This window comes from Ursus maritimus, unplaced genomic scaffold, assembly GCF_017311325.1.
Source record: "Ursus maritimus isolate PB19 unplaced genomic scaffold, ASM1731132v1 scaffold_7, whole genome shotgun sequence".
NCBI lineage: Eukaryota > Metazoa > Chordata > Mammalia > Carnivora > Ursidae > Ursus > Ursus maritimus.
Genome location: NW_024426885.1, coordinates 30,930,094 through 30,945,913, shown reverse-complemented (window position 1 = coordinate 30,945,913; position 15,820 = coordinate 30,930,094). Strand labels below are relative to the sequence as shown.

Here is a 15,820-nt window from a genome sequence, read left to right as displayed (position 1 = left end):
ACCCAAAGGTCCCCTAGAGATGAGTCATTTCCACTCTTGACTGCTTTCAAAAATACTGCTACCACAATATTGTTCAGATGGTCTCTAACCTATAAACCTTTCAAAAATGTGCTTTCAAAACGTTCTTATAAATAGGTACTAGGGATGCAATGTACAGCATGGTGACTATAGGTAACACTGTTGCATGATACATACGAAGGTCTTTAAGAGTAAATCCTGAGTTCTCATCACAATGAGAAAATTTTTTCTTCATTCTTCTCTTCTTTTCTTTCCACCTATTTGTGGCAATCATTTCACAATACGTAAATCAAACCATCATACTATATGCCTTAAGCTTATACAGTGAAATATGTCATTATTTCTCAATAAAACTGGAAAAATATGCTTATGGTCATTAGTTTCTAAATGAAACAAAACCCAAAAAACCTGCAACACTCTAGATGTCCACTGAAATTATTAAATTGTTTTCATATATTACTTACACAATGAGAATAAAAGATAAATCTTAACAACAATACAAAAAGAAAGCACAGCTGTTTAAGTTCTCCTGTACTGTATCATTGGTTATTAAGAACTTGAAATACGATTCCCCCCAAGAAACGACGTTAACTTTCTTAAATGTTGATTAAAACTTCTTAAACATAAACTGCAGCTGAACCATGATTAGTGGCCAACTACAATATTATTTCCATGAGAAACAGCAATCTGAGTTGTAACTCCAGACACTTCCAACTTGTCTCCCCAACCCTCAACAAGAGAGAACAGCTTCCCCTTATTATAGCTCAGCCCAGAGTGGGTACCCCAAGCCCACAACACCGAAGATGGCAGGAAACACTGAAGTCCCATAAAGGAGGGATAGGGAAATACTTTTACTCCCAAAGTAGGAGAAGATAACCACTTTGTTGTCTCCAACAACAATGGCTCCCATACAGATTTCCTTTCTATTAAGGCCCTTTTAGGCATCAAGGAATTTAGGATTTTCATAATGGCAAAAACTACGCCTGAGCAGAGAATGGAGGGAGGGTTAGGCCACAATGTGGCTATAAAGGGTTCTTCCAGCAGGAGCTAGGAGAAACGGTAGCAAGAGGTCCCCAAACAGGATTTCCATGGAGTGCAACACTGCACAAAGGGCAGCAGGCAACTACAGCAACAAGGGGAAAAAGAGAACCACAGGAAGGTCCAGGCTTCGGTAGCAACAAACGGCTGTGGGAGACCTCACAGTGAAACACTGCAAAGCCACCAAATCCCTTGCTGTTAAAATCAGACAGTCACTGACAATCACCATTAACAATGTGGCGGTTTTATGTATGAAGTTCTGAGATATACAATATGGCACTGACCTGATAAAGCTTTTAAGATTCCTCATAGTGTGAACTGTGTTCAGCTCTCTCTCACCCAACTATCTATCATCCTCTCTCCCTATACTCCAGCCAAACTCAACTACCTGCAGTTCCCACACACCTTGTGCTCTCCTGGCCTCTGGACTTTTTTGCCTATGCTGGGAAGTCCACCACAAATGCCCATCCTAAAATACTTCCCATCCCCCTACCCTCTCCTCCACAGAGTAATCCTTGATTCCCCACCCCTCACACCTCTCAAACCCCACAGCCTGTCTCTTTCTCTGAAGTCCCATGGCTTTCTCTCCATACCTCCCTACAGTACCCAGGTCTATAACACTTATAACCTCATACCAGTATCTTACTTCCTCAAAAGACCATCAGGTCTTGAGAGCTATGTCTATACTGATTATATCCTTTTTACCCTGAGCTATGCCTGTTTCAGTACCCTGCACAGAACAGGCACTAAACAAATAAGCAAAAAATTTTAGCAAATTTTAAAAGCATGATTTTCCATTTATTTGGCAAAGGAAAACATGAAGTGTATTACAGTATGTATACACACATGCATCTGTGTATGATTAGGGTGTCTGCGTGTGTGTGTATATAGGAGAAAATGCCAATTTAAACAAATGAAATTTTTGAGCAGAGTTATCTCAGAATGATTCACAAAGAAGTCTTGAAGAGTATCTTTCACTGATGTAAAATCTAGTAAAGAAATGTGGTCAAAGGGGAAAACCTATCTTGATGGCAGGCTATAAAAAGGACCTTAGTTGATCATATTTTAATGAAATTCCTCTTGCAGGCATGTGGGCAAATACAAACATCACAAATAATTGAAGAGTCTGGTTGCTCAGCTAGAACAGCGCTTCTCTCGGGAGGGCGCCGCTTTGAAGGTAACTAATGTGATGTGCCTGAATATGCCAGATCATCATTCAGCGTTCTGCAGAACTGGAAAATCTCCTGAAAAATCTACCACCATAAATCACTGCTTTAAAATTATAAAAGGGCATACCTTTCTCAGACGAAACACACACCTCTCAATTCTGAAGAGGATGCAATTAAGATCTCGCCAGTGTAAAGGCGTTACATGAGGGGAAAAAACAAAACCAAAGGCATAAAGTGACAACTGTTAATACTGATTTTTCAAAAGCAGAGAGCAAGAGTAGTTCCTGGAAACTACCTGCCAATAAGTCTGTCATCAATTCATAATAACATCCCAGACTAATAACTAATAAAGCTCAAACAGAGAGTGAAAACATTGAAAAAAGAATGTGGTAATTATTTGAGTTCTCTAAGAATATATCATGCCTAGCTTTATTAGCTTTCTCTTTTGACAGCATTACCAAACTGGAAATCACAAATGCTCAACCTCAAATTCAACAGCACTTGGCAGTTTTTCATGAAGTCAATATAGACAGATTTATTAAAAAAAAAAAAAAAAAAAGATAGAAACTTAAGAGTTTCAGTCTTTATTTATTGGCTATGTGAGTTAAAAAATTCATTTAGCTTCTGTAAACCTCAGATCCTTCAGCCATAAAACAGAGATAACATCTATGCTCTCTCCTTCCTAGAGTTGTTTTAAGGATTAAAAGTGTCAATACAGGGGCACCTGGGTGGCACAGCGGTTAAGCGTCTGCCTTCGGCTCAGGGCGTGATCCCGGCGTTATGGGATCGAGCCCCATATCAGGCTCTTCCGCTATGAGCCTGCTTCTTCCTCTCCCACTCCCCCTGCTTGTGTTCCCTCTCTCGCTGGCTGTCTCTATCTCTGCCGAATAAATAAATTAAATCTTTAAAAAAAAAATAAAAAATAAAAAAATAAAAGTGTCAATACATTCACAGACAGTGTTAAGTTTCCTCGGGCTACACACCCCTCTGAGAATTCAATGAAAGTAATATTTCCCTTGCCCCCTCTAAAATGTACATTCACACAAAACTAAGCGTACAATTTCAGAGAACCCATGGACCCCTGAAGCCAGAGCTTCTGGTTCAACTTTGTACATCCAGAGAGTCTACCACACTGCTGGAAGGCAGGAAACACTTAAGAACTGCTGAATGAAAAAAAATGGACTGGACAATCTGGAATAGTCATGTTGAGCATATACATGAGTACTGATTAACTGACCAACCTATCTGCCATATATACTGTACAATTTTTTCCTAGATGACTAATTGGCAACATGCATCAAGAACTGCCTTAAAAATGTTTATATTCTTTGATTCACTAATTCCACTTCCAAGAATTTATCCTAATAAAAGACTCAGAGACGCATTAAAATACTTATGTGCTAGGGTAGCCAAATGCATTATTTCTGACAGGAAAAAGAGGTAAAAAGTAAAAGCAAGGAAGGAAGGAAGGGAGGAAAGGAAGAAGGAAAATAATCAGATTATCTTATAACTGGGAAATGGGAAAAATTACAATATCCAAGTTATAGAATACTACATAAACATATTTTTAAAAAAGTAATTAACAATATGAAGACAAGCTCATAGATGTTAAAATAAGAAGAGTAAAAACTAATTTATATATAACTTATTAAGAGTTAATAAGCAGTATCTGACAAATACTAAACACTATATGTTACACCAATTTTTTAAAATCAGATAAATAACATGAACCTGATTTTTAAAAACTCTAAATAATGTGGATGAATGTAAAGAAAGAAGGAAGGATGGAAGAAAATGTTAATGGTAATTACATCCAGATGATTTTTATTTCCTTCTTTATATTTCTCTGTAGTTTCTAAATTTTATACACTGATCCTATATCATCACATCAAAATCAGAAAAAAATATATACATATACATCCTTTTGGGGAAAAAAGATAGATATCAATCTGGAGTAGAACAATGTTATCAATGGCTTGAATAAGAATTTATAAAAAGCCCACGCTATTCAAATTTGCAGTTAGCACAAGGTTTAAGGAACTGCTAGCACCAAGAATTCAAAATACCTAGAATCAAGATTCCGTACAAGATTCAAATTATTTGGTCTGGCTAAAACACTGGGTAAAACCAGGAGGACAAAATATGGCACCGAGTTCCCTGACTTCCAATTAAACAAGGCAGATTAACCACAAGTATGTGTCTTTTCCCTCCTGAAACCCCATTAAAAAGTCAATAAAGGAATAAAAAGGATGTAGTACACAAGGAGAAGAAGAAGACAGTAAGAAAATATCTCAGCATATTTTTGGAAAATTGAAAATGAACAGAAAATAGCAAAGCAGAGGAAACCGTAACAGAAGAAAGGGGTTTGGTGTCACTGAACACAAGAGACACTTGAGACACACATTGAAAAGTAGGGAACAGATGTAGGGCTGAACACACAGGGGAATTGTATAAAAATACGTTTATGGAAGGCTTGGATGTCCAAGTCCCCTTCTCCACCCATTACAAAGCTAGATGAATAACCTCAACTCCCCCTACAGTAGACCAGAGGCACCTTCTCTTAGAGACCACCACCATGGAGGCTGCAGAATTAGGGACTGCAGGGAGAGTAGAATCCAGGAACTGAAAACAGGGTGGGGGGATTAACTTAAATAAAAATCTTTAGGCTGAATGAAAAGAACCTGCCACTTCCTCAGCCCTTTCCCCACTCTTCGGCCATCAGGCCTTTACACCACCAGACAGCTATCTGGAGGGACACACTGCATAGTGGTTAAAAGCTCAAACTCTAGCATTGCATTCCCTAGGTTCAAATCCTTACTCTGCCACTTTCCATCTGTGAATCCTTGGACAAGTTACTTAACCTCTGGGGCCCAACTCCTCATCTGAAAAATAAGGATAATACACCTCATAACATTGAGGATGAAAATCGTTAAGATTGAGAATCCCTGAATTCGAAATATATAGGACTCTAACTGGCCCTTGGCATTTCTATCTGTAGTACTCTCAACTTATCATTTCACTCCAGAGAAGCAGAAGAAATACTTATGAAACAATTTCATCCCTCTGTTAAGTTGGGATATTCAAGGAAAAGAAAATTCAAATGAAGATCAATAAAACAAACGGGAGAAAAGAATCCTTTAGAAGCCATCAACTTTTCAACAATATCCTTCATTATACTGTAAGAATTCTCAAATGAAGGGGAGGGGAGTGGACAGTGACCGCCCCTGGTAAGGAACTACTATTTCAGATCATCTAAAGATCACAGCGAACCAATTACCTAAAGAACAGATTGGCACAAACTGCCCAGGTGCTACACAGTTTATTGAGAGCTTACAATGTCTTCATAGCTAAGGATGCAAGAGTGAGCAAGAATGCCACTGTCCCTGTCCTAGCAGAACTAACTGAAGTACCCAGCGGGCTAGTGCAACAGCTTGAGATAAAAAATCAGTAAACTAATTTAACATTTCATAATTGCTAGTAACAAATTAAGTTGGAACTAGAGACCCACATTATGTGCTATCAGTATCCATATTGACGGCCATTTTTAAAATGTGAACTATGTATCAGGAACTTTGATAAATGCTCTACATAAATTACCTCACTTAAATCGAACAACTCTATCAAATGGATGTTATTTCCCTCATTTCACAGATGAGGACAATGAGATCAAAGAGGCAGAATAATTTGTCCATGACTACACAGGTAGGCAGAGGCGGCACTGGGATTTTATTTATTTATTTGACAGAGAGACAGCCAGCGAGAGAGGGAATACAAGCAGGGGGAGTGGGAGAGGAAGAAGCAGGCTCCCAGCGGAGGAGCCTGATGTGGGGCTTGATCCCAGAACGCCAGGATCACGCCCTGAGCCGAAGGCAGACGCTCAACGACTGCGCCACCCAGGCGCCCTCAAAGATACCCCATTTAATTCTGCCCTTCTCTTCTTAATTTTCTCTAAATGTTCTCAATTTTGTATTTTGTCTAGTGGTAGTATATTTATTAGGGGGGAAAAGAGTGGTGTGTAAAATCTCAAGTAAGAGGCATCCTACATTAGACTTAAAACTCTTATTCGTTCCCTAAAAGTCTATTTAGTGACCTTCACTTTATGATATACCAATCCATTTAGCCTGATGGAATCTACTAAATTTAAAGAAAGGTGTGTGTGTATATCTATGTGCACATGTGTGTATGTATACATATACACAGTATTTTCTAGTTTCAAAATATTTCCAAAATTTTATTTTCTTATGCCTTCAGAAGAACCTTTAAAAATCAAACACTTGAGAGATGAAAAGATTAACAATATAAATATTTCTATAATTCACATAGGGACAGAAGGTTCTAGTTTCTGTGGCATTATTAATATGCTGTGATATGCCTTGGGCAAATCATTTCATCTCTGGGCCTCACTAAGGGGAAATCAGATGACACAATCTCTAAGGTGCATCCAACCTTTAAAATTCTATGACAGTATAAATAACCAGGAAACCTCATAAAACATTTTTCAAAGCATGATCAACTATGTGTCTGAACAGGGCAAGCAAGGGACTACAGTAGAAAGAGAAATCTAATCAGCATTTACTTTTTCATCTGGACCACTTAATTTAGCGGCTCCCTTAGCAGCATATCCGCGTTGGAGGTGCAGAGCTGACAAGACTCCAAGGAACCGCCAGCTCTTGGGGAATAACACCCGGCCAGTTCTTGTTCTTTTCATCTAAAGGTGCTCAGTCCGAAAGTAAAGTAAACCTCACTTTTGTAGCCCATGAAAACTGTTTCCCTCTATCTAAACAATTTTTCCATCTCAGCCTCAAGGAACTCATAAAAGAAAAAAGGTGAAGACAGCTCTTCTTTAGTAAATAGGGTGAAGATTTCAAAAAGTGCTGAAATCTGTCCATGGTAGCAAAAGTAGGACTCAAGAGTTTTTGCCTATTCGCTTTGTCGGGTTCCTCTTCAGTAAACTAGAAATGTGCACCAAACACAAAAAAGGAGAAAGTTATGTGAATAAATGCAGGTTGAGGTGTTCAAAGATCCCACACTCTAAGTTTTCCCCTTACTTGCAATTAGATATTTAGGTTACCTGATTAAATTAAAATGCAAGCCTCAGGGCATGTTCACAATAATTTATAAAGTTACAGGCCAGGCCACTGTGGTTTAAATTTACAACTTAATTTTATGATTAAGCTTCAAAGAATATAGTGGTGGAGAGGAATGGGGGAGAAGAATGCAAATACATATACCAATTTTCAACAACAGTAACAAAAAATACTCTAAACACAAGAATAAAATTTAACCAATCAAAATTAAACATTATCTGTAAAATATTATTTTTAAAATATCTCAGTTCAGGGAGGCTGGGTGGCTCAGTTAGTTAAGCCTCTGCCTTAGGCTTAGATGGGTGATCCTGGGGTTCTGGGATTAAGCCCCACATTGGTCTCCCTGCTCAGCGGGGAGTCTGCTTCTCCCTCTCCCTCTCCCCCCCCACCAATGCTCTCTCCCTCGCTGGCACTCTCTCTCACTGGCGCGCGCTCTCTCAAATAAATAAATAAAATCAATCAATCAATAAAATCTCTCAATCACATCCTCCTCTCAAAAGTGCAAAAATACCAGAAGTCAGTTACTGTTAATGTTACACTTGTAGACAATGAACTCAAAATTAGAGTAAAGAACTTCAGTAAAATCAATACAGTAAAAGAAATAGGATTAAAATTCAAAGCTCCTGATTACAAGATCCAAGCTCTATTCAAAAATCAAGATGCCTAATCACAGATCCTGTAAAAATTCAATTACTCAGGCTTCTGCTTGTGGAGTTAAAAATGTCTATGCAGGAAATACACTCTGGCAAATTTCACAGAGGAAAATTAAAAGTTTAAACACACTTAAAGGGCCTGATAAAATAGATACCAGCATAATAAATAGATGAGGATTTTTTCCAATTTTAACAAGTCTTTGCCTTGAATTTTTTGTTAAGATTTTATTTATTTATTTGTCAGAAAAAGAGAGAGAGGGAGCACAAGCAGGGGGAGCAGCAGGCAGAACAGGCAAAGGGAGAAGCAGGCTCCCCACTGAGCAAGAAGCCCAATGGGGGACTCAATCCCAGAACCCCAGGATCATGACCTGAGCCGAAGGCAGATGCTTAACCAACTGAGCCACCTAGGTGTCCCTGACTTAAAATTGAAAACCACACTACCCTACAGAAATTGAGAGAGTAAATTAATACACGCAGACTAATACATTCTGAGCCAATGGTACAAGTTTGGATTTGAGGCTTTACACAAAAATTTTAAGTATCCCATATACTCTGTTACATCCCTGAACCTCCAGAAATTACGAATCAATGAGGCCTTCCCCAACCACATATATCCAATCACTAGAGGTTTACCAGAAATCACTTTTCAGAAAGAAATGGGTTAGGAAGTAGAATTTTCTTAACAATTTTTACTTTATTATTTTACAAATATTCCAAAAAAATCTGTTACTAACACACTTTTCTAAATGCAATACACTTAACTTGTAGATTAAAACATTTTTTAGAGTCTAGAGCCATGGTTCTCTAAGATCAATCAATGTCTGAAGACAGGTTTGGTTGTCACAACTGGAGGGTGCGACTGGCATCTACTGGATGGAGTCAGGAACTCTGCTAAACATCCTAGAATGTACAGGATAGCCTCCCACAAAAAGGAATTATTTGGCTCCAATGTCAACAGTGCCAAAACTGAGAAACCCTGGTCTTCAATCTAACTTGTGTTATAAGGACTATTAAGATTTACTTACCTTTGAATTTAATATCCAGACCACTAAATTCCAATTCAACTCCTTGAAGTGCTTCTCCCAGGGTTTCATGGTAATGACTGATACTTTTTTTTGACCCCACACAGAATGGAAGTGAAAAGTACTTATATGTCTCTTGGCGATTATGGTAGGGCCCAACAGTATTCATCCATAAGACAACTTCCTCTTTATCTTGATACTGAAACAAAAAAACAAATCGTAATATGTTTTTTTAAAAATCTAATTCAAATTAAGGAAATATTTGTTATTTGTTCTAAACAAAAGTGTACCGTCTTTGGGAACCTATAAAATAAAATACCGGAAGTTTGGGACGCCTGGGTGGCTCGGTCGTTAAGTGCCCTGCCTGTGGCTCAGGTCATGCCTGCATCGGGGTCCCTGCTCAGCAGGAAGCCTGCTTCTCCCTCTCCCACTCCCCCTGCTTGTGTTCCCTTTCTAGCTGTCTCTCTGTCAAATAAATAAATAAAATCTTTAAAAAAAAATACTGGAAGTTTATTGTAATCTGATGATCAATGTCCACACCTTAAAAAAGACACTTGGTGAATTTTACACTTGTAGACAATGAAGTCAGAATTGGAGATCAAGACCCTGAGATCAAGACCTGAGCTGAGATCAAGGGTCAGATGCTTAACCAACTGAGCTACCCAGGCACCCTGAGACTTGACGAATTTTAAAATTTTATCTTCTGACTGTGGTCTCAGGCAGATCCACCTTTTCTTACTTTGTTTTATAGAGGGCATTGTATAAACAAAGTCCAATAGCACACAAAAGTCCAATAGCACATCAAATAATGATGAACCCAGAAACATTATTCACCATGCTAATATGGACATGGAAGGAGGAAAGAAGATCAATAACTTACCCAGAAACTCATGTTAATCATTAGAAACTAAAAAATTTAATGTTGCTAGCAAGCACAAATAAAATTTCATTTACTTTCTAATCTTTTCCATGACCACTGGTCAAAGTACTAGAAAGGATAGAAATGACTAAACAAGAGGAAGAGAAAGCTACACTACGAAATCTCCACAGTCCATTCAAGCCATCATTCTGTCCTTCCCCCCTCATTAGCCTGAAAGACATACACTGTACGCATATTTCTTTGAATAAATAACTATGGCTCTCCCCATCAGTAAATACGTATATAGCTAAATCTGGAGTGTGGTCCAATAACTTTGGGTAGGTGACTTCACCTTTCCAGTATCCAACTGGGGGATGTGCCATAGATTTCTAAGATCTCAAGTTTAAAATTCCAGTGATTCTATGAAAAGCAATTACCCAAATAATTTTAAAACTAGTAATCCTAATCAGAAATAAAAATTAAAGACAACACTGGATAGAATTTCAGTCAACTAGTAGTGTAGAGTTAAATCACTGAACAATTAATTATTCACGGAGTGCCTGCCACATACCAATAATTATATTTGTAACTGAGGATACAGCTTTGAACAAAACATGTTCCCTGCCCTACTGGAGCTCAGAGCCTAAGAGGAAAGATGGACATTGAACAAACAATTATAATAAAGTAAGGTGCTATGGAACATGTTAAAGGAAGCTGTCAACTAACCAAACTACCAAATTCTTACCTCCAGTCCTCCATCTAAAATATACAAATGTTTTTGATCAAAATCCAACCTCTCCAAAAACATACTCATCCCACCCAAATCTAGCCTTTCTTTCATCTTTGTTTTTCTAATGGTATCACCATTCTCTCAGGAGACTCAAACCCCAAGTCCCTCTGTATTCCAAAAAACACTGACTTGTGTACTCTTACCTAGAGCATCTGCCTCTTCCTTTTGATTCACGTCACCAGCACCCTATGACTTAGATCTAATCACCTCGTCTTCAAATATAATCAATCTCATTGTTCATATAAGATATCATCCAGGTCATTAAGAAAGTAATAAACTATCTTACTTTTTGAACATATGAGACACATACCAAGCATAGTGGTATTAAGCATACAGTTAACTATTGAACAATGCAGGGTTAGTGTTACCAATACACCCTTCAGTCAAAAATCCATTACGTAACTTTTGACTCCCCCAAAACTTAACTACTAAGAGCCTACTGTTGACCAGAAGCCTTACCGGCAACATAAACAGTCCATTAACACGTTTTGTGTGTTATATGTATTATATACTGTATTCTTAAAATAAAGTAAGCTCGAGAAGAAAAAATGTTAAGAAAATTAAAAGGAAGATGGGGCACCTGGGTGGCTCAGATGGTTGAGTGTCTGCCTTTGGCTCAGGTCATGATCTCCATGTCCTGGGATCAAGCCCCATGTCTGGCTCCCAGCTCAGCAGGGAGTCTGCTTCTCCCTCTCCCTCTGCCTCTCCCCTCTGCTTGTGCTTTTTCTGTCTATCTCAAATGAATAAATAAAATATTTAAAAAAAATTAAAAGGGAGAAAAGATACATTTTATCATACTGTACTGTATTTATGGAAAAAATCTGCACATAAGTGGACCTACGCCATTCAAACCCTTGTTGTTCAAGGGTCAATGCACAGATAAATAAAGTACTGTCCTTTCCTTTAAGTTCACAATCCACAGTTGAGCCAGACAAGTAAATGATTAATGATGAATAAGAGTTAAAATTAAGGTAATAAAGGGCTATTGTAGCAACAATAAAGGAATGATTAATTCTGCCTTGGTAGAGAAGAGTCAGAATGAATAACAATATAGAAAATCACAAGCTGTTTCAAGTGAATTCAGAAAAACAATTATAGATAATCTTCACGTATGAAGGAATGAATCAAAGGTCTGAATATATCCATACATCCCTTTTCAGTTGACAAAGCTATGTATGCCACCACTCTTCCATCCAATGCTCATAGTCACACAGCACTAATCAATCAAGGTACTCCTTTCTGCTAAACATAACAGAGATGGTTATAGCATAAGAATTCTCAAAGCAGTGAGCTAAACCAATCGATTATCAACTGACCAGAGCTGGTATTAGAAATGAAACCTGCTTGCTAGGCAGAAAGCTCTCTGCATAGTAGAATGTACACAAAAATGATTTAATAAACACGATGGGAAAACACTGCAAAATGATGAAATGTAAAGTTCACTAGCAACTTACTAAAAAAAATCTTGAAGTATGTGTACTGACTGATATGTGTACTGACTGCAATGGTACCCTTTTAGAGAAGAAAGAAAGCGGAGGTAACAAAATACATCCACTTAAGATTAGAATGAACAAGAGGACCTATCAATGAGGACCTTGTCATTAATCCTGCTGAGTCCACAGCAACATTTAAATGTTACTTGTGAAAATAAGCACAAAAACACTCTTTTTATAAATTCTAATACTCATAATTCCTTTAAAAATACACAAAAACTTGAACATAAATACTTGTTAAAATAGGGCATTCATTTATTTTATACAAACTGAAACGTATGACTAAAATAACCGAAGGGTCAGAGTGTATGTTAACCCATACATTCTGAAGCCACTTATTTTAGCCATTCATGAAACCTGAACAGGGCAGGAGACTTGTGATGACATGATGGAAACTGCACAGTCACAAAGCCTATACCATTCTGTAGCCACAGAGTCCTTCTGGGAAAAGGACTGAAATAATAATTAGAAATATATACACATATGTAACATGCACACCTTCATACAGATACATACACACACACACAAGGGGTGTGGTTAGGGTGAATATTAAGGCAAAAATGCTTCTTTTCTTTTACATCGCTCCTTATGCAGACCATGGTCAATATAATGAACTTACAATGTTACTTTTCATTGCAGTTCTTGATTATCTCTGAGAGTAAGTGCTCCCAAGACAAGAGTTCTTTTTCAAGAGAGAAAATGTGTCTTAAAAACATCTTGAAATTAGAAAATATCGAAAGGAAGACTTCACACAACTTTTTAAAGAGGAAAAAAAAAAAGCCTTTCCTTTCCCTAAAGCTGCTGAGAAAGTCCTTGACCTCCACCAGTCTGTGGGAAAAGAGCAGCAGGTAAGGCTCTTCTCTCTACCTATGGCCAAAAGGCTAACCTAATTCATTTTCAAAACATTCCATGAAGTCCTAGCAAGCTCTTTTTAAATCCTTTCCTTGGAAAAACTCTTGAGTTGGCCAATGACACTGAGAAAGATGGAGTTTATAACTTACCTGCAGAGTGTAACCAGAAGAAGGGGAGAAAAAAAGTCAAGGAGGCACAGCAGTGGATCAGGGAATCCCTGAGCATGGCGGTAGCTCCTTCCATGAGGCCTTCCTGGGAAGCAGCCAAATGACAGGAGGCCAATTCAGACTACCTACGTTCTTCACCTTACCGTTCCATTCATTTTCCAGTTCTCAGAAGAGTTTCACTGTTACATTGAATTTCTGAGCTGTCCACTCCAGCCAAAACGGCTTATAATACGGTCTTCCCTTCCTTTCCTTTTCTACCTTGTTTCTCATGCCATTCCCCCAAATCTGTAATGCCCTCCTTCTCTCCACTTAGCCAATTTCTACTTACCCTTCAAAACTACTCAAATCGTTTCTCAAACCCTCCGATCCTCAGGTAAAGCCTAAACAGACCAATCCCTAACATGATCTCACCATCTTTTCTGACACTATCATTAACTAACACTTAATAAGCACATACTATGGGCTAGGCATAGTTCTATGGTCTTTATATGAAAATTTATCCTTGCAAAATTTTTTAAGATAGGTCTTATTATTTCCCCCTTTTACACATTAAAATAAACTAAAGAACACAGATGTTAAATAATTTGTCCAAGATCATACAACTAATTAGTATCACGCTTACAAACTTGGGACTACACTTTCCCTAATCCCTAGTCAGTTTCATTAACTAAAGACCAAAAACTAAATGAAGAAAATACGACAAAAGTACAGTTGTACAAAGCAACTAAAGACAGTACTGAATAGCGAACAACTTTTCCATTTCAACCTTTAATCCGCCCTAAAGAAAAAAACCTTCCTCAGAAACTACTTGTGTTCTAGTTTCCAAAGGCAAGACCTTTATTCTCAAGATGTCACCAATGTCAAGCCTCTCTTAAATACTATTTATGTGCTGGGAAAGCGGAGACACAGAAGTTTCCCTTCTTGATAGAGACCATGAATTACGTTTTCTCAGGAGGAACACTTTAGGAGATAGTGGTACTGTCGTACTCACGTAGAATCTGAATAAAGAAACGAGAATTTATATACACAGACCAAGGACTAAGGGCTCAGAATAAGCACCCAAATGCCACCACTTTCATGGGATGAGGTAAAAGATACACGTTTGTTTTAAGGGGCGCCTGGGTGGCGCAGTCGTTAGGCGTCTGCCTTCGGCTCAGGGCGTGATCCTGGTGTTCCGGGATCGAGCCCCACATCGGGCTCCTCGGCTGGGAGCCTGCTTCTTCCTCTCCCACTCCCTCTGCTGTGTTCCCTCTCTTGCTGGCTGTCTCTCTGTCACATAAATAAATAAAATCTTTAAAAAAAAAAAAAAAAGATACACATTTGTTTTAAAATACATATCTGAGAAAGCAAAATCTAGTTCTAAAAGTGTTTCAGAATCACAATTTCAATGCCTTTTATTTATTTAAAACACATCAGAATTTTAATACAAATAAATTATAAAATATAGAAGTATATTTTTGGATAGTCTCTTGAGATAACTGTGCTCTCTCTCTCTCCCTCTCTCTCAAAATAGCTTTGTACCTAAATAAACTTTTAGTCTACCATAGAGTACAGCTGAAAATAGGACAACGAATAATGGCATTTCCTAAAACTGATCTGTATTAAGTACTCACAAATTCACCTGTGGTAAGAGCTTGTTCTCTTTATAAAATCTTCAAATAAGTTTTGAGAGTTCCTATACTTTTTTTTTTTAAGATTTTTATTTATTTATTTGACAGAGAGAGCGAGAGAGGGAACACAAGCAGGCGGAGCAGAAGAGAGAGAAGTAGGCTCCCTGCTGAGCAGGGAACACGACGATGGGCCCTATCCCAGGACCCTGGGATCATGACCTGAGCTGAAGGCAGATGCTTAACGACTGAGCCACCCAGGCACCCCAAGAGTTCCTATATTCTAAAAGACAAAGACAAAAGGATGCTATTTGCCAAAGGAAAGCAAACAAACTATTCCGAAAATCACTCCGTGGTGTAACTGTTTATGACAGAGGCTGATTGTAAACTACCCTGGGCACAGATCAGGTCCTTCTGACATTACCTACCTGAGGTACAATGGGCCACGGAAAAATGGGATGTTAGCCTAATTAGGGCCCTAAATCACAAGAGGCATCCCAAAGACGATGCATCTTAAATGAACAATGGTCTGGATTTGTTCACTATGCTTTAAGCAATAGGGTTTCACGCTTCCAACACTGCATATTCTTGTCCCTGGTAGCTCCTTAATTAGTCAAGTCACTCAACAAGCACTGATTAAATACCACTGTGCCCAGCACAGAACCTGGGTATGTAACAGACAAAAAGAAAAAAAATTGACTTTGTGATCCCGAGGAAACAGAACCCATAAAACCAAGGCTACAGTACAAACCATAAAATGCATTAAGATTCTGGTGCCCTCCATTATTGGTTTTTGGTGCTGACATCTTTACACAGTATTACTATGGAAATAACACCTACAAGACAGGTAGAAAAAGCAAGGACTAGAGAGTCACTAGACCTCTTCAGGTCATTAGGAAAATGAGTGTGTTGGATTAAATGATCTCAGGACTTTCCAATTCTAAAATTCTGATTCTCAATTTGAAATCTTTTTAAAGATTTTTTTTTTTTTTAATTCATTTGACAGAGAGAGAGAGACAGCCAGCGAGAGAGGGAACACAAGCAGGGGGAGTGGGAGAGGAAGAA

At 38.2% G+C, this 15,820-nt stretch overlaps 1 protein-coding gene across 1 annotated transcript in view; it reads right to left on the bottom strand.

Moving 5' to 3' along the window:
- Positions 1 to 15,820, bottom strand: part of TM9SF3 (transmembrane 9 superfamily member 3) — a 70,668-nt gene that overhangs the window by 50,823 nt on the left and 4,025 nt on the right. The window contains exon 2 of the mRNA XM_040624262.1: positions 8,991 to 9,186. Within this exon, the coding sequence (XP_040480196.1) occupies positions 8,991 to 9,186 (196 nt within the window). The remainder of the gene's footprint in view (positions 1 to 8,990; positions 9,187 to 15,820) is intronic.